Genomic DNA, 25,767 nt, shown 5'->3' on the forward strand with positions numbered 1-25,767 from the left:
GCCACTCCCCCGTCTTTGCTACCCCCACCCCACCCCCCGAGCGTTGGACAAAACCAAGACTCGAACTTCCCATTAAGGGGAGGGGGGAGTTGGGGGCGGGGCTGGGAGGGGGAGAAGAGCGACTCTGACATATGGATGTGATTTCCCTGCTCCGAGGCAGATACCCAACGAGCCAACTGAGCGCACTGCGCTCTCCTCTAGCTCTCCTCTAGCTCTCCGGCTCGGTCGCGATCGTCCAGCACATGGAGCCAGCGCCGGGTTCTGGGGCTGCCTGGAGCCTCGGCAGGGGACGCCCAGAGCCCCGGGGCGGGAGCCTCTGCCTCCGCCTCTTTCTTGCAGCCTAAGTCTGGGAACGAACCCCCGGAGAGCCAGAGGAAATAGGGCATAGAGAGAGAGGGGGGCGAGGGGGTCGAAGACGCCTCCTGCGCCCCCTTGGCTAACGCTCAGGCCTTCCCTTCTCTCCTCGCCATCACCATCCCTCCTTTCCTCCCTCCCTCCCGGCCCGGCCCGGCCCGGCCCGGTTCATTCTGTCCCCAGCCCCGCTGGACTCGGCCCTAGGGAACGGCGGCGATGGGAGCGCCCCGGATCTCGCACAGCCTTGCCTTGCTCCTCTGCTGCTCCGTGCTCAGCTCCGTCTACGCACTGGTAAGTCCCTCCGTAACTCCCGAGGACCTTCGGACCGTTTTCTCCTTCCACGGACAGGGGTGGGGAGCAGACTCCTCTAGGGAAGGGGTCTCCGGTTACTTCACTGTCCTGGGATTTGCAGATAACTTCATCTTTACCTAAAAGCAGACTTAATGGCTAGAGAAAAGAGCCTGAGACAGGGTATGGGGAGCACAAGAGACGGGGATGGAATTCTAGGGTGAAGAGGTCAGCTCCTGGGAAAAGGAACTGGACTGGATGGAGGGGTGAAGAGCTAGAGTTTTTTAGATGGGGGAGCAATGTGTAAGATTTTGGGGGCTCCTCCACGGGGGAACTTGATGACTTTAAATTTAAGAATCTCTCCCACACACACAGGTATCCCTTGGCAGTTAAGTACTTGAAGGTCCCCAAAAGGTCCTTGGGAGCCTTATTTGAGCTTCAGGGATATTGGTCTGTGTTTGTAGGTTCCTTTCAGAATCCCTTGGTCTCTCTGTTTTTAGGGGTTCCCCAAGGAGTCCTTGGTGATTCTAGCTCTAAGGGGTCCCTCCCAGGGGTTCTTGGTGACCCTGTTTTTAGACTTTCTCCCTAGGGATCCTTTGTATAATAGTGTTTAGGGCTCCAACTCAGGAACCCTTGTATTTAGGGTTCCCATTCCTAGGCATTCTTGTTAGTTCCATGTCTAAGGTATCTCTTCAGAAATACTTGACAGTTACAGGTGAAGATCTCCTCCATGAAGGTCTTTGGTGGCTCTGTGCTCAGGTTTCCCTCCCTGTAGGAGTTTTTGTTCTCTGGGTTTAGAGATCCCCTCCCAGTTTTCTTGAGTAGCTTGTCTAAAGAAATCCCTAAGGAATTCTAGGAAGCTCTGTATTTAAAGGTAGACCCCAATAGTCCTTAGCTACACTGTATTTAGCACTTCCTTCAGGAATCCTTGTTTGCTCTGTTTAGAAGTCCCCCTTCCAGAAGTCTGTGGTACTTCTATTTCTAAGGGGTCCTCCCCAGAGCTTCTTGGGATCGATGTATTTAGATCTTCTCCTAGACAGTTGGCAGATCTTTGTTGAAGGGGTCCTGCCCTCTTTAACTGACCCCTGGTCACTTTGAATTTAAGCATCCCACATTTCCCTTCCTTTGATTGTGCTGTATTTACCAGTACATCTGAAGATCCTGGCAGCCCTATATTAGCAGTTCTGTTTATTGGGGTTCTTGAAATCTCTAGGAAGTCAGCTTTAGACTCTCACCAAGAGTATTATCCCAGCCAGCAAGAGTATGAGATGTTGAGGGTGAGGCTCAGACTGGGGAGATTACTTCTCTTTCATGACACATTTTACTCTTTCTAGTACTCAGAGAATATGCTATGGGTGGCATCAGTAGAGCCATAAATGACTAGGGAGAAGGTATCCCTGAGAAGGAGCAGGATCCCATCTCCAAGCTCCCTTAAGGATCTGTCTACTAAATGAGAATTCATGTAAGTGAAGTGACAAATCTCAAATGAGTAGAGAAAATAATGAGGTGGGTTGGAAATAAGAGAAGCAGAAAGATGGAGAATAAAGAAATAGAGATAGAACTAAACAGAAGGACAGAAAGCTTGGGACAGAACTGAAAAAAGAGGGACAATGAGAGAGATTGAAGAAAAAAGGAAAGAGAGAGAGCAGAGAGTAATATAATGAGGAAGAGAAAGAAAGAGGAGAAACAGGGAAAGAAGGAAAAGATGAGGAAAGGAGAGGGGCAGTTGGTAGAGTAGAAAAGGGAAAAAAAAAGGGAGAAAGAGCCCTTTTTTACTCCAACACAGACATCCCCTTAAATCTCTCCAGAAAAAAAAAAAGTCTAGGGAGAATTTTGTAAAAGAGATTTTTGCTGAGATAATGTCTGATCTGGAAGAAAAGAGGGGGCTAGACTAGCTAATCTCTAGTACTCTTTCAGCTCTAAATCCAATAATCGTATGAACTGGAAGTAAGTTTCAGGGCAGGGATTTCCTCACCCAACATCTCCTTCATCAGGGGTCCACCTTCTCCCTACTTAACTACATTCCACCAAAGTAACTCTTTCTCCCCCAACCCATCTACAACACATCCCCACCCCAGTCTCCTCCACCCTCCCTACTCTCCCCCCTCAACACTATAGCATACTGTATTCCATCTCAGGATGCTATTCTCTGACCCAGCTAATTCCTGATCAACTAAAGCCTTTGCTAATAATAATCCAAATTGCAATAATTCATAGATGGTTAGAACTTGGGGACTGGAATTGTCACTGGTGAATGGGGCTTCTGAGAAAATGTTTCCTGCAATAGGAAAGATCACTGGAGTTGGAGTAGGCTGACCTGGTCTGAGGATCTCAAATGCTAGCTCTGCCATTAAAAAGTTAGCTTCTTTCTCTAAGCCTCGGTTTCTTCATCTGAGGGTGAAAGACAAAATAATCCATAAGATATCCTCCAATTTGGAGGTTCTATCATTCTGTAAGATCATAGTGTTAGTGGCCTTTTTCCCCTCTTCTGTTTCAAAGGATACGTATATAATTTCATATTAAATATACAATTATGTATGTATCAAAATACTTCCAGCTCTGTGATTTATCTGTAATAATAGCTTACATTTAAATTGTGCTCCCTTACCCTGCCTGTGAGCCAGAAGCACAGCTGGCCCCTGGAGAACATCTGGACTCAGGGGCTGGGGTGTGGTCTCCTAGTGTTCCTTGGATTAGCTAGAGGAGGAGAAAGTGAGATCCTCATTGGGAAGGATAGAGCCCCAATCCTAGGCTCTCTGTCTCTCTGAAAACAGGCTGAGTGCCTGATTGAGATAAGGGAATAGGTAAGCCATCTCTGGGTACCAGAAATCTCATCTGGTCCTAGAGCTGAGCAATACTCTACTTGGTTTCCCTCCAGTCCCAAGAGACTGAAGTCCAGAGTATGTTGGCTTTCCCACCCTTAGAGGCAAGCTAGGTTCATTAGGGCCAATGGGAAGAAAAGAATTGTTGAGTCTGTCTGAAGCGAGGTTCCTGAGAGTACAACTGGTGGCAGTTTTGGTATGAGGACATATATAAGGGGATGGGATGGATATATTGCACACATACAAGCATACACGTATGGATGTTTTAAGCTGCTTTCGATCATTTTCATCTAAATGCAAATTCTCATCATAAAACCCACTGACCCTAGGATTAGAGGTCTTTTTTCTTCTCCTTCTTCCTAAACACCATACTATGTGGTCCCATAACTTTGTATGTCTCCTACGATGAGAATGCATGTGTCTCTATTCATAAGTATGAATGAATAGGTGGGAACGTGTCTTCAGTTGTTTGAGAACATGATACGTCAAGATTCATATATATGTATAAGTGTGCAAGTACATGTGTGTGTCCAAGTGTGAGGATATAGGCTTCCAGGTGTGGGTGTGTGAGACAGAGAGACGGAGGAGTCAGAGACTAAGACAGAGTTACGGAACTGTGGAATATGGTGTTTAGGAATAAGTGTCGGTGGGGAAAAAAAAAAAAAAAAAAACGAATCCTAGGGCCAGTGGGTTTTCATGCAAGTAAGAATTTGTATTTAGAGGGAAATGATTCAAAAGAGAAGTTTTAAATATCCCCAGCTTCATAGGTGGGAGGCTAAGAGGCACTGAAGCTAGTATTAGAAGTCTTGCCCTCCGGAGACAATGCGTAGTAAATGGGAACCTTAGCTGGGATTGGGAGTCATCAGACCTGAGTTCAAATTAAATTGATCACTTAGTACCTTTCTGGCTTAACCTCTTTTGGATTTCCAAGTTTGTAAAATTAAGGGGTTTGGGACTAGATTTTCTCTAAGGAAGGCATTCTAAGCACCTTCTGGCCCTAGGGCGCCATTTTAAGTTTTGTGTTCTATGAGGGATCCACAGGGATCAGTACTACATTTGTCATCACTTTAGGAATGAGGAAAGGTAAAAAGATTCTTAGATCCTAGATGTCAAGGGCTTAAAGTTGGAGTGCAGGGCTTTGTGATAAGACAACTGGAGCTCAGCTAGTGGGTTAGTAGCTCAGTGAGGGAAATGAAGGCTTAATGAGAGGAGAAGGGCTGGAGGATTCGTTTGGAGAATCAGTGAAAAGAGCTTGAATTTATGTAAGGGATGGGGCTCAGTAATGGGGATGAAACAATAGCAAAGAGACCAATACTCAGGTAGGGAACGAGAGTTCAGTGAAGGAATAAGGGCTTCATCAATAAAGGAAAAAGAATTCTGCCTGAGGAATAGGAGATAGTGTCTGTCACATTGTTGTCAGTTTTCCTCCTCCTTTCCTCTACTTCACCAGCTATCTCCTCATCCATTTCTGGCCACCCACCAGGGTCTAAGCTCTGAGTGAGAGTCTGGCCAACTTCCAATTTTCCTCTTGCTGAGTTCAGTCTGTAAAGTCTTTCTCATGGCAGGGATCAATCAAGATATTTTTTCTACAATGGACCCATCAGCTCCGTACGAGTCACAAACACTGATGGACTATTTAGCTCTCCAGCCAAGACTAGGGCTGCCGAACGGCTGGGACACAGTGGAGACAGAAGAGATCCACGAACCTGCCACTAGACACCACTCTGCCTCATCTCACCTTCCCATCAGTGGGGCTCAGCTCTAGCAATGAGGGTGGCTCACAGAGCCATCCACACTTTCACCAATAATCTCCCTCGGAACTCATTCACTGCCCGAGGTTTTTTGAGATAATTGGTAGGGTTAGGGGCACATTCTGTGACTGGGATTCAATATTATCCTGTGGCCAGGGCTTTAAGGCTTGTTTTGTGCCCGGGTTAGGGTTCATTCTGACTAAGTTAGAGAGGCAGAGCAAGTGTGAAAAGCAGCCCCTGCTCTCGGGAAGTTCCCCATCTGATTAGAACAAGTCAGACATCTTGTACACAAAAATAAAAACATTTTCAATTCAATTTCCCATTGTTTGCCCACCCACAGTATATCTGTGCTAAGCCAAGATACAGTGGGAACAGGGTTTGGTGGGTTTCATTAAGGAAATCTACCTGGAGGGAGCGTTCTGTGAGATGACTTTGGGCTCTCAAAGATCCAAACGGCCATTTTAGATAGTATAAGAGTAGGAAGGTGTGGTAAGGTCAGAGGAAAGATGGAAGTGTCAGGTTTTCTTTCCCACGTCGGAGAATCCATATGGTTAGAGAGAGGTTGGGTATTGGGAGGAAGGAGTTCTTCCCATCCTTTTTCCCAGGGTAGTCATTTGATGCTTCCTTAGTTAATAAGGGATATCATAGTAGAAATTGCACTGATCTGAGGATCTGGAAACCTAGAGTCTAGTGTTTTTCTTTAAATTCTTTACCATCTGTCTTAGAATCACTATAAGTGTCATTTCCAAGGCAGAAGAAAGGTAAGGGACTAAGAAATTGGAGGTAAGTGTCTTGGTCAGGGTCACTCAGCTAAGAAGTATCTAAGGCCATATTTGAACTCAGGACCTCCTACCTATCCCCAGGCCTTGACTCTCTATTTGCTAAGTAACCAAACTGCCCCTCTGAGATCTAGTCTTAATCCTTTGACTAACTTCCTGTATGACCTTGGACAAGCCATCCCCCCTTTTCTGGACCCACGTTTCCTCCACTAAAACATGAAGGAGCTAGACCAGATGATCTGTAAGAACTGACTTTATATAGTTCACTTTTTTGAAAAATCCCATTTCTATAGAATTTTAAAGTTTACAAAGTTCTTTCCTCCCCAAAAATCCTGGATAACATTCTCAGTATGGTTATACCATTTTACTTACACATCAGAGAAATTTGGCTTAGAGAATATTAGGTGACTTGCCCAAGATCACACAACTTGTGTTGCCTCTGGGAATCAAACTCAAGACTTCTGACGCAAAGTTCAGGGCTTTAATCTCCTTCGACAGTGGTGATAAAACTCGGTCCACAACTCTCCTTAGTGTGCCAGAACCAAATTGAAATGTAATTGGGAAACACTAACAACATAATAAAAAATACAATAAAACATAGATAACATTAGTGTCCTTCCCTCTTTCTTTTTGAGTTTGATACACCAAACTTCCTCTCATATTCTGTCCCAAGTAATTCGTGCACAAAGGGCATATCTTCATAGTTGGCTGAATAATTTATGTTATGTTTTTTAAAACCTGTTCAATCAATATATGTGAATCCTTGTTGTCTACTCGGGTTTGTTTGTTTGTGTTGTTGTTGTTTTGGAGGATGGGAGTGGTGTTTGAGGATACAGGGAAAAGAGAAGCCTGCCCTCTGGAAGCTCCCAATCTGGCTAGAGAAATCAGATTCACACAAACGCCAAAGTAACTCACAATCCTAGGCCCCCAGGTATCCAGTGATCAAGGATGTAGGACAGAGTATAGACCATCGGGACTGCAGGAGCTCTGAAGAGAGGCAGGTTAGTGTGAGCTGGAGATGAGTTAAAAGCTTCTTGGTAGAGATGGGACTAAAGCTTGGTGAAGGGGAAAGGTATTTCAGACAGGGGCTCTGTGTAATGCAGGAATGACCATTGGAGGGACAAGAAACACAAGTGATATTTTGTGAAGAAACAGTCCTGGCTAGAGTGAAGGGTCCATGGGAGGTTTACAAAGAGCTTTCCTTACAACCACCCTGTAGAGTAGGTAGTATAAATATTATCCTTATTTTGCAGATAAGGAAACTGAGACTCAGACTCAAAACTGATTTGTTCAAGTAGCTGATGAATGGCAAAATCAGAAACTGAATCCAGCTATTCTTTCTCTAAGATTAGAACTCTTTCCACTATAACAAGATAACTCTGCCAATATTACTAATAATATTATTCTTGGATAGCTAAACTTTTTATTCTCCTTTAAAGGGACAGCAATAGGTTTGGATAGTAGACTGAAGTGGGAAAGAAGGGCAATGCCTTCTAAGTATCTTCTCTGGAACTCAGGGATTGGTGAAGGACACAGTTATAGGTGAGACTATAATTTCATTTGGAATTTTTTTAAAGGAAGCTGTGAATGAATTTTCAGAACTCGTATTTTCCTGCCCCCATGGGAACCATTTTCTCTGGATCATTCTTTGTATTTTTATCCCAGTATCACAAAGTAGGTGATTAATAAATATTTCTTGATTGGTTGGTTGCCTATTTATAGATAGCGCTTGGTTCCAACTAAAAGCTCTGGGAAGATTAAGGATAGATATGGTCCTGAGAATGTTGAGAGATCCTTTTCCATTCTGGGAAAATTAGAATGAAGACGAGGTAGGGAAATCCATGTACATACAACAATGTATACTCCAGACTTCTCTGCAGTATAAGAGACGGAAAAAAATCCCAGGAAGGAAGAAAATCACTCCACACTAATCAACTTCAGGATAGGGTATGGGAGTGGAGCACCTCTGTCTCCTGCCCCATTGCCTCATAGACCATTAGAGCTAAAGAGACACTGAGATCAGCCAATCCACCTGGGCCATTTTACAGTTGGGGAAGTTAGGGCTGTGAAAGATTAAATGATTTGTCAAGGTTATAGAGCTTGTGAGTTGAAGCTGACTCCTCAGTCAGAGCTCTCTCTACCAGCAGGAACCTTGGGCTACCCATTTCTCAGTTGACCCTTGCATCTTTCCTAAGGCTGGGGAAGAAGGATCAGCTGATATTAGAGCTGAAACACTAATGTAGTGTATAGGACAGGATCTCTCGGATCGTTTGGGATCGTTCTGTAGGGGACCTAGCCCCTCGTGGTTGTCCATTGTCCAGAATGAAAAGGTGCAGGCAGAAAAGGGGAACAAAGAAGTGGGAAAGGATAAGAGAATCTTTGCATCAGATTCCCCACCCCACCACCCCAATCCATGCTGGAACTCATCTTTCACACTGAGATACATAAAGGCACCTCCATGCTGATGATCCACAAGTGTGTATTTTTCTTTTCTGCCTTCACTATAGCTGTTGATCTCCTTACTCCCTGAATGTGGGCCAGATTCCTAGCAAATAAAATGTCTCTCTTACCTTGACAGCTACAGAATATAGTCAGAGGAAGTAATCAGGGCAATGCAGTTATTGCTACTCTAGCTGTGACCACTGGGATCTTTTTGGGGAAATGTCATAAGGGAAAATGGAGCTCCACTAAGATTCTGCTTTCCTCTCTCAGGGCATCACTATTACCATAGGATCATTACCATCACCACCACCAACATCACCTTCTGTATCATCATCACTACCCTCTCTATCACCATCACTATCATCTCTGGCCCCTTCCCACTTCTCTAATACTATCATTATCAACTGTCACTACTCTATCACCACCCTCTTCTATTACTGTCACCATCACTACCACCACTCTGTGTCACTATCACAATCATCTTCTCTGTTATTATTATTATTATTATCTCTATCACCATTATCATCCCCATCCCCATCACTAAACCTTTATTAAGATCCTCTTTGCCCATTGTACCAAGATGACTTTACAGTAAGTCTCTCACTTGGTTGAGAGAACAAAATGATTCTCAGGGGTGGTCGGTCTTTTTGTCTGGAAAAGTTTTCTATGGGAAGCAGAGATGAGGACCGTTTTGGAGAATGGCTTATTAGCAGCCAACGAGGGCATTCGGGCTTAGGCTACTGTGTGAGAGAGGCAGGAGGGAAGATTAGAGGAAAAGAGTTTGAAGTTCAAGAACTTTGGTTGTGTGGGAGGCACGAAGGAAAGCAGATGGCCTCTGGGAAGTTTGGGGGAAGAATTTCCATCTGCCTGATACCATATTTTCCTTCTTTCTCTTTCAATAATAATAGTAATAACTTTCATCTCTATGAAAATTTGAATTACAAAGCACTTTCCTTCCAGTCCTATAAGGTGGGCAGTATATTATCCCTATTTTACAGATGAGAAACTGAGACTCAGAGAAGGTAGTAATATAGGAAGTCAGAGACCCAGGATTCATACCCAAGAGGGTCTTGCAATTCCAGTTCCAATGCTCTTTCCATCAAACTCTGTTGCTTGCAGGAAGTCTTTCCATATGGAAAGGATCTAGGCAGAGGTTGGATAAAAGAAAGGGAAAGTCAGAGAAAGGAAACTTGTTTCTTTGAGTGTCTGTGTCTCCTTGTCACAACTCATCTTAGAAGAAACAATGGAAAACCCCTAAATGAATTTAGAGTCAGAAACCATAGGTTCAAACCCTGGGACTCTCGTATGACCCTGAGCAAGGAACTTCATAAGATTTTAGATTTAGAGCCAGAAGGAGCCTAGAAACCATCAGATCTATCCCATCTTTTTTTTTTTTTTAAGAGATTGAGAACAAGGGAGGTTCACCAATTTACCCAAGGTCACAAAGATAGTAGAAGAGATGGGATTTGAATATAGGGTTGTTAACTCTAAATTTATTGCCTTGTGCTGTCTGTCTCCCTTAGCCTTAATCTCTTCCTCTGCAAAAATGAGGGGTTGGGCTAAATTGTCTCTAGGGTCCCTTCCAGCTCCCAATCCCTCTATCCTGTGAAATTCCAATCTGTTTAGAAATAGGACATCCATCTGTCGGTCCTTTACTGAGTGTGCATGGCACTCCCCCTGGGGGCAGATTGGAGAGAGGAATAGCTCCACAGCCTTCAGCAAGAAGGAATTAGGATAAATCTTAGGAAGAACCACCCAGTGAGGAGGAATATGAGGAAAGTCATTGAGTCTCCTTCCCTCCCCTCCCCTAGTCCTAGCACAGAAGCCTCTTTTCCCCAAGGCTAATCCACCTGAAAGCAAGGAGGTGATGACTCAGGAAATGAATTCCCAGGGCCCAGATTCCCAGAGTAGGGAGGTAGCAGGATGTGTGAGGAGGCTGAGAAAGTGAGCCCTTTCTTTACTTCTGAGGTTTTCTTCAAAAGATGAGAATTCGGCACCTTCCTGAGAGCTGAGATGGGCACAATGTGGAATTTGGCAGTGGGACTCAAGAGAAGGGGAAGTGAGAAAAAGTCAGTCTTCCTTCTCCAAGATCTCGGTGCCTTTCCTCCATCCCAGCTGCCATCATTCCCTATTGCCACCATCAACTATCATCCATTACGCTTACCGCCATCATTCCCCATCATTTAACACCAACACCATCATCTGTTTCCTTCCCTTATCGCCATCATCATCTACCATAGCATCATCAGTATCTGGGATGCCAGAAGTCACCTGGTTCAAAACTTTCCTGCAACTCTTATCAGTTGTATGGTCATGGCTAAGCCTCAGTTTCCTTTCCTGCTAAGTAGATAATAATACCAGTAGGTCCTAGCTCACAGTTTTGTGATGAGGTGCAAATGAATGATGTCAGCTATTATCACCACTGCCCCCTAGCAGCATCCACACAAAATAGCTCCTCTTTCTATGGCACTCAAAGCAACTTCCTCCTAACCATTATGTGAAGTGGCCTGAGTCAATCGATCAATAAAATTTATTAAGCACTTACTATTATCTCCTCCCATTTTACCAATGAGTAGCCTGATGTTGAGAGGTTAGGTCTTGCTTCTAGGCACCCAGCTAGCTTAAGTATCTAAGGTGGGATCCTGAACCCAGACAAGGGGTGTGCTTATAAAAGCTTAACAACTGGTTCTCCAGAGGAAAATGGACACTTGATATCCTTCTCTGTTTAAGCTGCATCATCAGTATTTTTCTCCATCACTTTCCTAAGTCTAGACTATAAACAAAACAACAAATCAGACCCTGATTCGTAATACTTTAACTGATTTCCCAGGTGTAAATGCTCACATTGAAACTTTAACAATGGGCTCTCAGTGAGTTAACTCCAGCATATCCTTGGACCCAGGTCTCCTCACTCCAAATCTAGGGGACTAAGTACTCCCCTAAACCACACTGGCTCAGTGTAAACCACATCGATAGGGTGATGAGGTAGCTCAGTGCATGGAAAGCTAGGCTTGGAGATGGGGGGAGGGTGGGTCCTGGGTTCAAATGTGGCCTCAGATATTTCCTATCTGTGTGATCCTCAGCAAGTCACTTAACCCCAATTGCCTCTTCCTGGCTGCTCTTCTGCCTTGAGAGCAACACTAAGACAGAAGTTAAGGGCTTAAAAAAGAGAGAGAAAACATAGGGAAAAGGCTTTACAAATCTTTTCTTTAAAAAACCTTTACTTTCTGCATTGAATCAATACTGTATATTGGTTCCAAGACAGAAGAATGGCAAGGGCTAGGCTTAGGGACTTACCCAGGGTCACACAGCTAGGAAATGTCTTAGCCATTATTATCCCTTACCATTATCCCTTACTCCAAGCCCCACTTAGCACTCATCTACTATCAAGACCATCGTTGTCCTCATCCCTACTCTCATCCCCAGCAGAAGTTCAGTGAGGAGCGTACTTAGAAATGTTTAACAACTGGATCTCCAGGGAGAAAATGCACACACGATACACTCGTATGTTCAAGCTGCATCATTAATATTTCTCCATCCCTCCAAGCCCTGGGGAAAGAGGCAAGTGAACAAATGTTTTGTTCATTCTTTCCTCTCCAGGACTCAAGAGACAGCTAACAAGGTCTGGTGCTGGTACTGGCCCTTGGCCTCCCCTCTGCAGATCTCTATCTCCCTTGGACAGGCCTTTCCAGAGGTTGTAAATAACTGGTTCCACGTCTCTTCTCTCCCTCCGCCTTCCCTCTTCCCCTCTTCCCTCCTCAGCCTCACCTCCTTCGATTCCAGCCCATAGGGCCTCGGGCAAGATGGGAAGTCAGGCAAGGCAGATGAGTCCTCAGAGCGTGTAGTCGGGAAGGTTGTTTGTTTGTCTTAAGTGGCAGGACCTTTCTCAAGCCCCGACCTTCCCACTCCTCGGAGGGGAGGCAGAGCTGGAACACTGAGGTTGGCCTCTGGAGAGGGGGGAGAGTGTGGTGGGCAGCTGAGAGCTTAGATCATATTGCTGGGAAGGAGAGAATGGAGTCATTTCCCCTCACCAATGCCCACTTCTCTTTGTACCATCATCATCACCCTACTACCACTCCTCTCGATCCCTGTAGCTAAGAGACATCTGAACTTAAAACTTCCTCTTCTCCTACATGAACCTCAGTTTCCTCATTTGTAAAAATGGGATAATAACTCTTATACTACCTACCCTCTGGACTATTCTATTGTAAGAAAGATACTTTGCAAACTTGTAAATGACTGTCCCTTTCTCTGGACCGCCATCATCTCTCTCTCCATGAAAGTAGCTTCCTTATAAATACTCCTGTGACCTCCCCAAATCCCTAGTACTCATCCCAATGCAAGATACACTGAAAAGAAAGACTAGAATCTTTACTCTTGACTTCTAAAAGTATTCTTCCCCTCTTACGCTTGGGCAGTCCTTCCTCTAGTCTAAATTAAGTCCTTGCTGCTACCAACTCAGCAGAAGGCAAGAGTCTTCTTCTGTTTGAAACAGCATAGGAGAGGGATGAGACATCAAGGGCAGTAATTCTCAGTCCCTTCCCACACTGGACCATGAGGGGTTCCATGAGAGTAGGGACCATGTCATCCCAATAAGACTGGGGACTCTGGAAGGACAGAGACTGTTCCTTCTCCTTTTTTTAACTGTTACTTTATGTCTTAGAATCAATACTAAGTATTGGTTCCAAGACAGAAGAGTAGTAGGAGCTTGGCAATGGGGGTTAGGTGACTTGTCCAGAGGCTCACAGCTAGGAAGTGTCTAAGATCAGATTTGAACTCAGGACCTCCCATCTGTAGGCTTGGCTCTCTATGCACTGAGACACCTTAGCTGCCCCAAAGGGGCTATTTCTTAAGAAGTGAGTCCCAGAAGTCCTGCCAGCCCACAGAGCCTGCAATGTTTTCACCTTAATGTTATTCAATTTTATGTCTTCTCCTTCCATTTAGGAGAGGAGAACAGTGACCACTGTGCACAAAGGTAGGAATTAGATGTCATGACCTATAGGCTGATGGCCCATAGAAGTCTAGCTCTTCTTCTCTTTCCCCATCTTACTCCAAGGGGTGGGTGGGAGAAAAAGTCATAGCATATTATAGCTAAAAGAGATTTTAGACCTTATAGACCTTAGCCAAACCCCCTTGTTTTATAGAAGAGGAAACAGGACTCAGAGAATGGAAATTACTTCCCATGAAACACACAGATAATATTTAAAATAATAACACGCATTATTTAAAGTGCAAACTTTAAGGTCAATATAGCAGCTTCCTGAAACCATTCCTTCATAATTATCAACAAGTATTATTATCTCCATTTCACAGAGGAGAAAACTAAGGATTAGAAAATCAGGGTAGTTTGCCCAGGATCATGCAGTTAATAAATATCAGAGCCAAAATCTTCCCTGACTCCATGCCCAACAACCTTCCCATAGCAGAGCTGGGATCAAAGCCCAGGTCCTCTGACTAAAAATCCAGGACTCTCGCCACTCTTCAACATAAGTAAGAGGACCCAAACCCCTAGAATCGCCTTTAAGCCAGGATCCCTTTCTCTACTACTTTCAACTCTGCTCTGGCAAAAGGGGGATTTTTGAAGAGGAGTGTGGAACCAGACCTGTGGGTAAAGAGGTCATGGGAGAATGGCAATGATGGGAGAATGTCATTATCTGTCCTTTCTGAATATCTCAGCATTTTTTCACTTCCCTCCTAGGAGATAAGGCTCTTCCTTGTGGGAAGTGTGGAGGGAAAGCCCAGAAAGAGTCCAATAAGCAGGATTGACCACCAGAGAAATGGACAACAAGCTCTTGGCCCTCTGCCAATCTGAAGCCAGAAATAAGCCAGAGGGGTGGATTAGGATGGAGAAAAGAAAGAAGGAAGGAACTCCCAAATCAAGGAATATATAACACTTGCTCTAACCCAGGAAGTTCTTAGTGAAATTGATTGGGTTTTTTTTTTCTAAAAAATGTACTCTGACAACTATATTTCAATATAAATGGGTTCCTTTGTAATCTTACGTATTTAATATTATGCATCTTATAGCATTGTTTTGAGAAGGGGTGCGTAGGTTTCAACAGACTGCCAAAACGGATCCCTAACAGAAAAAACTAAGAATCTTTCATCTAGGACAGTGATGGTGAACCTTTAGAGTGCCCAAACTGCAACCCTCATGCCACATGTGAGCCCCACACCTTACCCCAGACGCCCCAGGGAGGGAAAAATCACTCCCATTGGGCTACTAGGCAGAAGGGCAGGTGATGGGAGAAATGTCCTCAGGTATGTGTGGAAAGGGGGAAGAGAGCAACCCTCTCTGGCACGCCCCAGTATGGGGTTCATAGGTTCACCAACATGGATCTAGGATAGCCCCACCAATAGGGATTACCAGCTATTTAAGAGTCTTCATCAATTAGCTGGTATCTTTCTATTTTGTTATTTTGTATTATCTTAAGCTGTCCAACCATTCACTGCTAAGGCCAAAGATCCATATATTGCGGGTGATAGTGACCCCTAAATACTGCCCCCAGACAGATAACAAAGGCATAATGTTGCATGCAGGAAGAAGGGTGATGTTTATATGCAGTTGTTCAAGCCTAAGTATATATTCCCAGGGACAGGGGGCCTCTTGAAGGACAAACTCCCTGCCTGAGACATTGCCTTAACTTTGATTATCTGTGATTCCCTGAACCAGGGACCAGTTGGTGATAGCACAATTTCTAGATACTTCCATTCCCATTGGATGCTAGCCCATCTCCCAAGGTACTTAAAGAAACTTCCAGAGAGGTCACCTCTTTCAAACCTAGATCAGACAAAAACTAATAGTTCTATCAAAGGCCTAGAGGGAAGGTCTCTTTTGATCATTCCCTAATCCATTTAACTCATTGGTTCATTCATTCACTCATTCACTAATTCATTTATTTATTTATTTGCTCAATAAAAGTATTTATTTGCTCAATAATTTGCTCAATAATCACTGGTTTGGGAGCAGCTGGGTAGCTCAGTGGATTGAGAGTCAGGCCTAGAGAAGGGAGGTCCTAGGTTCAAATCTGTTCTCAGACACTTCCCAGCTGTGTGACCCTGGGCAAGTCACTTGATCCCCATTGCCCACCCTTACCACTCTTCCACCTAGGAGCCAATACACAGAAGTTAAGGGTTTTAAAATAATAATAGTAATAATAATAATAATTATCATTATTATTATTATTATTCACTGGTTCATTCATTCCCTACAATTTATTTATTTATTTACTCATAAACAACCATTGATCAAGTAAAACCTTATTAAGCTCTTCTGCGTTCAGTCCAGTACTGTAGGTTATTAGATAGGAGAAGAAAGGAGTAGAAGCCATATTCATTACCCTCAATGAGTCACTAGTTTGATCAGAAAGACTAGACTTAAATATAGGAAATAAGTAGAGACAATACAAAATTGTCAGAGAGTCAGGATTGTGGAAATTGAGAAGGTCAGTAGATGGTTGTGGACTTGCAGGGTCAAGGAAGATTTCTTGGACCAGGCAAGATAAATTGGGCTTTGAAGATCTGGGAAGAATCTGAACAGGCTGAGAGATAGGGAGAGGGCACACCGGCCAGAAGGCAAAAGCTGAGCAAATACAGAGGCAGGAAGGAATGTTGGGGGAGTATCTGCTTCTGGTCTAACCCTGATTCTTCTAACTATGAGGTCAACAGTCCTCTCATTGCAGCCTTAGTGGATAAGATGCCCCATTCTTGGTGGATTTCAGATGCATTGGTGTCTGACTATGGGAAACCAATGGGGCTTAGAGGAATTCGAGTTCAGTCAGTTGTCCAGCTCCTAGATCTCGTGGAGGTTCTCTCAGTCCCTGGCACCTCTGCCATTCCACGGTTCCTAATAAAGAACAGTGCCTCTGTGGGTCTAGCTTGAATCCCTCTGTTAAGCAGTAGGCATTTCCACAAGTTGAGGCGAAAGAGAGTGGGGGTTCCTCATGACCAAACAGGCTCTGCCTTGCAAAGGAGTAATAGATCCTCAGAGAGACTATCCCACCCCTACTCTCCCACTCTGACCTCAGAAATGTGACTCCAAAAGGAAAGGTGGGTGACATGGATTCCTCTGAACAAGGGGGCCAAGCTAGGCTGAGAGCCAAGTGAAGGGGGAAGGGACAACAGCTGGTGGGAGACATCTGGCTGGAGAATGAGAGAAGCAAAAGGCCTGACTCAGGGAGAAAACATAAGCTTGGGCAGACACTCACACAGAGACCTACCACACATGTAAATCCATAAAGATGCACCCAATAAAAGCACGCAAAACACAGAGATTCATACAACCCAGAGAAAAACATAGATCACAGAGACAAAACACAGACGCACAAATAGAGTCAAGATTCAAGGCTCCATTTGTGACCAAGTTCAGTTTGGACATCCTGACATCCATCACAATAAGGACTAAAGACCATATACTCACAAATCCTCTGTACAACTTCACCCTGGACACATAGCATCATAGATCTAGCTTAGGAAGAAACCTTAGAGGTCATGTAATCCAATCCCCTCATGAAACAGATGAGGAAACTGAGACCTAGTTGAGACTAAGTGACTTGTCCAAGGTTGCCGAGGTAGATAGTAAGCCCCAGAGACAGAGACATTTATGTCTAGTGAGCCACTCATAAAGTCAGAATTTGCATACATTCAGAATAGGAAGAGTCCTATGCAGATGATCTAATATACTATATAAACATACATGGTTACTCAGAATCACCAAATCTTTGGCCTGGAAGGTACCCAGTCCAACCTGAACAAGAGTCCCCCTATATGTTGGCCAAATAAACAACACAGAAATATTCTAAATCTTCACCCAAATTTCACAAAAGAATTTGACTGTTTAAATAAATATAATTATCATGTGCTTTCAGAGCACATGGAAAAGGCAGGGTGCTCTGGGGACAGATAACAACAGTCTGAGCTAGGATATGTCTCAGCTAAGAATGTTCAGCCTTGGCTCTGGTCCCAGCTTTCTGGCAGGGTGGCAAAGAAGAGACTAGAAACCTCCAGAGATTATTGAGCCCGTCATTTGGTCAACCAGCTTTTTGGTTAATTGATTGGCACAGAAGTCATCAAGTCAGCTAGAATGTCCGATTATGGGTTTGTCAGTCAATTATCCAAGCCGTGAGTCATTCAATCATCGATTGGCCTGTCAGTCAGTCATTCAAACCATCAGTCACCTGTTTGGGTCATCTATGTAACTATTGAGTTGATTAGTCATTCTGTTCATCAGTCATTCTGATTTTCAGCTGTTCAAGCAGTCATTCAGTGGCCAGGTATACGTATACCCACATATCAGAATGCAGAAGTCTACTCTCTGCCCCAGAAGGCTCCAGATCTCCCTTTGAATGGGGAGATCCAGGGAAGAAACACCCACTCCTTCATCTGTGTCACATATAAATGACAAAGAACAGACTCCTGTCTCTGATTCTGCTATTACTTTTCTCCAAGAACCTGAGGCCTAGAGGAGACAGAGGTGAGGTCTCTCCAAGACAGCCTTGAATATTTTAAATGCACGGTAAGATATGACAAGGATTGTGAGGGTGATAAAGGGGGACAGGGATTAGGATGGAGATGATAATGATAGTGGTGATAACAAAGATGGAGATAGTAATGGTAAGGGTGATGGTAGGGATGAAGATGGAAATGATGGTGGAAGTGATGATAATGTAAAGTGATGATGAGGGTGATGATGTGGAAGATGGTGATGGTGATGGTTATCAGGACAGAGATGATGGTGAAAAGGACGTTGGTGGAGATGGAATGGTGAAGCATGTCCTTTTTAAGTGCTTACTGTGTGCCAAGCACTGTGCTAAGCCCAGGAATACAAATAGAAAATCTCTCATGGAGCTCCCATTCTAATTAGGGAAGATAGCGTGTAAAGAATGATTCATGTTCGTGTTCTGTTCACATCGGACAAAAAGGCCAGATAGGACTTAATTATGGTGATGGTGATGGTGATGGTGTAGGGCAATGGTGATAATGTGAATTGTGATGATAAATGGCTAATGTAAATATGGTAATGGCAGTAACGGTGGTGGTGGTTTTAAGAAATAGGGTCCCTACCCTCAAGGCGTTCCCAGTCCATTGGAGAAAATAGAGTGAAAATGGACACAAAACACAGCAATGACAACATCTCAACAAATGTAAACAGTTTTGGTGCAAATGGAGAACTTCATGGTATGTGGATGCCAACTAAAAAAAAAAAAAAACAATCAGAATGGAGTTAAGCAGAGAAGGCTTCATGGAGAAGATGAAACAAAAACCACTCTAGAACTAGAAACCCCAAATAGCCAGTGAGTGAGTCCAGGGATCATGTCCTCATTCTCTCTCCTTTTCCCATAAACATATTTTCAGCAGCTTCTCCCAGTCAGCCACTCCCCTCCCCACGGTCCTCAATGCCCAGCCTTCATCACCTCCTGGTTCCACATCTCCTGCCTCACCAGCTAGCTGCCTCTTTCTGGCCCCGTCTAAAGCAACGTCCTTCTTGTCTCTCCAGACCTTGAGTCCCTGATAGTGGCTTGGGAGGGGGGAATAAAAAAGAAATGAGAGTAGACTCAGTCCCTGGGGGGCTGAGGAATGTTGCGGGTAGATGTGGCACGCCATGTTGGCTGGGCAAGAGCCAAGACGAGTGGCGGGGCTTGGGGAGCTTGTGGTTGGGCCCTAAGCCCTCGGGAAAGCCGGGAGGAGAAGGCGGGGAACAGGCATTTGGTTCCAATTGAGGGAAGTCTGGAGCCAAGCCTGCTGTGAGGGAGCCCCCCCCCCCAGGCTTTCTCTTCCTCCCACAGCATACGAAAACACACACACACACGCACACAGTGATAGACACTTGGGCACATATAGAGATGCACATAAGTGGACACACGCATAGTTATATGCTCAGAAACACAGAAAAACACACACACAAATTTAGATAGATCTATGTGTTTACACCCAGAATAGAAAAATAAATACACACACACACACACTTTCACTCACTCCCATGTACAGAGCCCAGGATTTAAGTACCACAACAGACACTCAGGCAAACAGAAGACACAGAAGAGACTCCCAGAAGCGATGAGCATACCTGCATGGGCTCCATGAATCACAAATGCATGCACATCCACACAGATACTCATCAACATTTACCCACAAATAGGTTTACCTGCACAGACATACGCTTACAAAGACACACAAACGTGTAGCGGCGCTCACAGATAGAGAGAGAGATGCATATGCATACACATCGAGGACTCTGACATATACACCCTCTGCTAACTGAAACCAGGAGAAATCAGCTCTATTCTGAGCCAGTTGAATCATCATTGGCCCTGGAAGCCTTTACTGCCAGAGAGATGCGGTCAATTAGCTTCTCCCTTCGGCCCCTGACTCCCCCTTCTCCTCAACATCCCCTCCCATCTCCTGTCTCTCACTCCTACATCACTTGTCCTCTCTCCCTCTCAACATCCTCTCAAAGGAGCCCTAGGCTGGGTGGCCTTTCTTGACACCATTCCCCATCTCTCGTGGCCCCCCATCAGCCTATAGCCAAGGAGGAAGCCTTAGAAGTTGGAACATCTCATTTCACCCCCAAGCATGAGGAAGGCAAAATCCTCATTCTCGGCAATCTTATGGGCCCCCCCCCCCACTTTGTTCAGGGTTCTATAGCTTTCTGAGAAGAGATGCTGTCTATGCTTGATGACAGGGGAGCAGGGAAGAGAGAAGAAGAGAGAGAAAGGGTAATTGGAGAAAACTCCCAAACTTTCCACTGTTTCCTGAATCTGCTTCTTTGATCACTTTTTTAAATCAAGTTTGGGAATTATCAGATGCTCTCCCATTCAAGTAAGACCCAATTAGATAACCTCTGGTCAGGCTATAACTCTCTGCCTGGAATGCTCCAGGAGTCTCGGCAACTTACAGTGTATCTGATCTGGAAGATAAAGACCATCTTATTCATTCCCTTCTTTTTAGAAAGAGGAAAGAGAAGCCTAAAGTGTAGAAGCAAATTGCCCAAACTCATATAATTAGTGAAAGGAATAACCGATATTCATATGCAGGTCTCCTGACTTCAAGGTCAGTGGGTTCTTTGGGGTTTTTTTTGGTCTCTCTTTTTTAAGAGGTCTCTTGCCTTCACTTTTTATCTCTTCCAATCCATCCTTCACCTCCTACCAGATATCGCCTTAGCTATACATCTAGCTGGGTAATTCACTGATCAAAAATCTCCAATGGCTCCCTATTGCTTCTTGAGTAAATTTCAGTCTCTTTTGCCTGGCATTCAATGTCCTCCATGAGTGGATGCCCTTTCCTTTTCTGCACCCAGTAGGTACTTAGTAAAATGTTTGAATTGGCTCATATTGGACTGAATTGAATTTGCATTCCAAGACTATATAGCTATGATTTTCTTAACACTTCCTTGTGAAAAGGAAGAAGAAGATTGATAGACATTCTTAGAGTAGATGATAAACAGGTTAAAAACTTACAGGAATTCTTTCGAAACAAGCAGATATCAAATTACCAGGCAATAGTAAATGCTAATAAATAGGCATACGCCATAGGATTTGCTGAATGTAACCAGAAGTGGTTTACCTCTGGAGGAAGCCTATGAGATGGCTAAGATCCAAGAGTGGAATCAAAAGAGTAATATTCACATGAACTTAGCCAACAGCAGGTTGACAAGAAGCATAAAACCAATGGCTGAGCCTTGCAGAGTTGTTTATGGAAACAGGTTTAAGCTGGTAATACAGGACTAGGTCATTGCTGCCAGAAATTACAGAAAGATTATATTTAAGGAGCTCAAACTTGGTGATCAATGAAGATTATTCAAAGAAATAACAGAACCTGTGCAGCCTTATTGCAGACTCAAAAATTAGGACCTACTGAGATGATCTGGTGGCTATATTACAGAATCATGGGCTGACTGAGATAATTAATCTCCATTCTAGAAATGCAGCTCACAAATTATCCTGGAGAACTGACTCAGTCAACTACCTTGAAGCCAGACTATTATCACAGACAGTACTGTTGCCCAGACCTAACATATTTTAAAAATATTTTTGATAGGTGTTTTCATCCCAGATATGTATAATCTCCAAATGACATGGAATAAAATATTTTCAAAATGTAGAGAAATGGTATAAGAAATCAAAATCTTGTAGAAACAAGCAGAGGTGCACATCAATCCCATCATGCCATCTACTCCTGGAGGTGTACTAAAGATACTTTCAGTAGACAGCCAGACATCCTAATAGTTTTATTCAGCTACAAAATGCAGTTATTATACCCATCCATGCAATAGTCTTCAGAGCACTGAATAAGAGAATAATGGCAGAATAGTGGCTTTGTCCTAAGACCACTTCTATCTGAATTCCATCAAACAAGATGAAAACAATGATTTTATATGATGAAAAGGAAGAAGAAGAAGACAATGGCAATGGCACCAATACTTCAGGGATATCCCAGTTTATCTGTGTCATTACCTCCTCTGTCCATTTTGATTAAGATTCTTTTGTATCTCAGAAATAATGATGTTGTTATTCAGATGTTTCAGTCATAGCCAATTCTTTATGATCCCATTTTGGATTTTCTTGGTGAAGATACTGAAGTGGTTTGTTATTTTCTTCTCCAACTCACTTTACAGATGAGGAAACTGAGGCAAACAAGATTAAGTGAAAAATAAAAAATAAAAACAGGGTGAAGTGATTTGCCCAATGTCACACAGCTAGTAACTATCTAAGGCTAGATTTGAACTCAGGAAGATGAGTCTTCCTAACTCCAGTCCCAGTACTTTCTTCACTATGCCACCTAGCTGCCCCCTTAACAGCCTAACAGGAAAGAATTAGTGGGGCAAGACTTCATTTGAGATCTTCAAGGAAAGGCTGGTAAGCCATTAGGGACCATTTCTGTTCCAGTCAGGGTTAAACCAAATGGTCTTTGAAGCTCCTCCTAATTCTGAGATTCTGTGTTTCTGGGACAGTCTTTTGTTAGTTGCCAAGTGCTATTGAAATACAAGTGATTTATTAATAATAGTATTCATAATTTAATTCATACATAAATTGTAGCACTTAAATGGCCCTAGAAATAGGACCTTTTATTAATCTTGTCATTCTTACTAACTATCCTTGAGTCTGGACTTGACCTTCCTGGCAGGCCCTCTCCCTCACCTTCTGGCCCTCCTTTTCCTATGCCCCCAGGTTATCTGGAGCCCCCCCCCTTCCAGAAAGGAGGTTCCCAGGAGGTGTGAGATCTGGGGCCTTGGTGTGAGGAAGCCCTAGGGATGCTGGTCAGCAGAATCCTAGGCTCTGACTCTGCGGCAGCAGCATTAACCCTTTGGCCCCCAAGGTCATGAGTCAGAAATCAATGAAGGAAGGTTTCCAGAGCCTCAGCCCTAACCTAAATACAATCTTCTCCCAGAGGATTCATCGGGTCAGACCAGCGGCCTCCCTTTCAGCTTTTTAGATGCTGTGGTTCTCTGTCTCTACTTAGGAGGGAGTTATTGACTGGCCCAGGAAGAAGAGAAGGAAAGAGGAATTATATTGTTTTATTTGAATGATTATTGGCAAATATTTAAATTTTAAATTAAAACCCCCAATAAGAGGCAGTGAATGTAGGGCCAGTTCCCACAGCCTTCATCTTTTTAAAATGGAAACTCATAAAAGATGATCTAATGCGGGCAGCTGGGTAGCTCAGTGGAGTGAGAGCCAGGCCTAGAGACAGGAGGTCCTAGGTTCAAACCCGGCCTCAGCCACTTCCCAGCTGTGTGACCCTGGGCAAGTCACTTGACCCCCATTGCCCACCCTTACCAATCTTCCACCTATGAGACAATACACGGAAGTACAAGAGTTAAAAAAAAAAAAAAAAAGATGATCTAATGTGAAGGCACCAGAAATGATCTTTGTACACCTCCTTCCCCCAAAAAGCTCCCTCCCTGGATTGCCTGAAATTCCATCATCAATCAGATGATCCTTTTCCCACTCATGTAACATTAGGGCTGCAGTCTTCAGCCTTTGGGATATAAGCTCTTGGGACAGTTTGGTGGTTCAGTGAATAAAGCACCAAAGACAGGAGGTCCTGGGTTCAAATATGGCCTGAGACCCTTTCTAATTATGTTATCCTGGGCAAGTCACTTAACCCCAACTGCCTAGCCCTTGAGGTTTGTTTGTCTTAGAATCAATACTAAGACAGAAAATTTGAGTTTTAAAAAAAAGTAAGCTCTTCGAGGGCAGGAACTTTCATTCTTTTTGTTTGTATTTATACCCCAGACATTTAACATGCTTCCCAGGTAGGATGTGCTTAATAAATCTTAGTTACCCATCCTCCCATCTGAGAAGAACCTTAGAACATAGAGCATAGAATGTTAGAGCTAGGAGAAGCCTTTAGAATAAAGAATATCAGAACTGGACTTAGAGCAAACATAGAACCCAGACTGTCAAAGCCAATAAGAAACCATCAAGTCCAGTCTGTCTTTAAATATCCATCCCCCAGATTTAAATTTAAATGTCCAACCCAACTGGCCTTTAAATATCCAATATTTAAGTTAAATTAAAATATGTTTAAATACCCAACCCAACTGACCTTTAAATAGCCAACTTCTGCCACCCCCTCACCTCAGGATGAATAATGATTATAGCAGTTTACAAAGTACTTTCCTCATCATAATTCTCTGAGGTAGGTGGTGCCATTGTTATTCTCTGCATTTAACAAATTTTAAAAATTGAGACTCAGAGAGGAAAAAAGGAGGAGGGCAGGATTGTGTGATCATATACCTAAAATTAAAAGTCTTCTGACTCTAAGACCAAAAAAATATTGGGAAGAAATAAGAAAGGAATGATAAATAGAACAGAGAAAATCCAAAGATGAATAAAAATGGCTGGACTTCAGACATTCCTCATTCACTCGCTCCTCAGGACAGCCCATGATCTTTTGCTGAAGATTCTATGCCCAGCACTTTGTCCCTGAGCTCCTCGGCCCTGCTGGAACCCAGTTACTGTCCCCAGTTTCTCTGGGAGGAACCAGAGGAATGGAATGTCCCCAGGCCCCATCAGTGGAATGTCCCCAAGCTTCAGGGATTGGATCCCCCTGGGTGGAAAGAATCTTCTCTGCGCATTGGATGCCTGTCGGGGCTGGGCCGGAACCGGACTCCTCCAGGGAATGATGTGGGAGGAGAGACGGAGCCTGGAGGCCAGAGGTGAAATGTGGCCAGCACTTGGGCCTCCTTATAAACTCAAAGATCCAGAGCTGGGGATCACAGTATGGAGGCCTAAAATAATAATTCAGAAGTCCTCTAGTCTCCTGCCCTCATTTTATAAGGGAGAATATTAAAATCTAGAGAGAGGAAGTTATTTGGCCAAGGTCACATTGATAATCAGAAGCTGCCTCAGTTTCCTCATCTGTAAAATGAAGATAATAAAACAGTTACCTTCCAAAGCTGTTGGGAGGATCAAATGAACTGATATTCGGAAGGTGCTTTACAAATCATAACACACTATATAATTGTTAATTACTATTATTTACTGTTGTAGATGAAACAATTGCTTTTTTAAATCACTGAATAAAAGCACTAGAGTGCAGGCTGACCTTCTATAGAGGCACCAATAGCATGCTGGGGATAACTGGCAGGAGGCAGGACAACGTACGTGTATGATAGTTACCTTGTCCCAGTCTCCCATGGGTCAGATGATTTTTCACTAGGTCTCTATGTTTCAAGAATTCTTCATTCCACAAAATTTAAGGGTTACTTGTGTCTGGTAGAGCAGCATCTAGTCAAAGAAACTGGTTTGTAAATTTCTGTGGGTCAATGTCACATTTGGGAGGTATGGGAGACATTATTTTATCTATGATAATGCCCCAATTTCAGGAGTTTTTTGGTAGAATTCTCAGACTACTTTGAAAATGGCATTTGTAGAAGAGTTCAATTAGTTCAGGAAGAATAGGAACTAGAACCTTGAGTGAATTATACAAATTAGATAAGACACATATTATATAAATTCTGGTGCCGTAAGAGAATCTTGCTAAGTATTTGTTAGGCATGACACTTTTTGAGATGGTTCAATGGATAGACCTGAGTTTGAATCCAGTACTGGCTATGTGACCTTGGGCAAGTCACTTAATCTCTTTTGCTTTAATCCACTGGAGAAATAAATGGCAAATCACTGCAGTATCTTTGCCAAGAAAACCCCACGAGCAATATGATCCACAGGGTCACAGGTCCATGAAAAGTCCATGTCCATGACTGAACAACACACTTTTGAAACTTGCTATGAAAGGTTGAACAGGTTCCACCATTTATTTCCCTACAAAGTCTGTATCAATCAATAAATCTGGGCTCCTAAAGTATAAGCTTACTGTAGTTTCTAGAAG

General features: G+C 43.6%; 1 protein-coding gene across 2 annotated transcripts in view; it reads left to right on the forward strand.

Moving 5' to 3' along the window:
* PTH1R (parathyroid hormone 1 receptor) overlaps positions 1 to 25,767 on the forward strand; it is a 48,906-nt gene that overhangs the window by 15,607 nt on the left and 7,532 nt on the right. For both annotated transcript variants that reach the window (XM_044681930.1, XM_044681988.1), the window contains exon 2: positions 538 to 645. In XM_044681930.1, coding sequence (XP_044537865.1) covers positions 571 to 645 — 75 coding nt within the window. In that variant the 5' untranslated portion in view covers positions 538 to 570. The remainder of the gene's footprint in view (positions 1 to 537; positions 646 to 25,767) is intronic.

This window comes from Gracilinanus agilis, chromosome 1, assembly GCF_016433145.1.
Source record: "Gracilinanus agilis isolate LMUSP501 chromosome 1, AgileGrace, whole genome shotgun sequence".
Taxonomy (NCBI): domain Eukaryota; kingdom Metazoa; phylum Chordata; class Mammalia; order Didelphimorphia; family Didelphidae; genus Gracilinanus; species Gracilinanus agilis.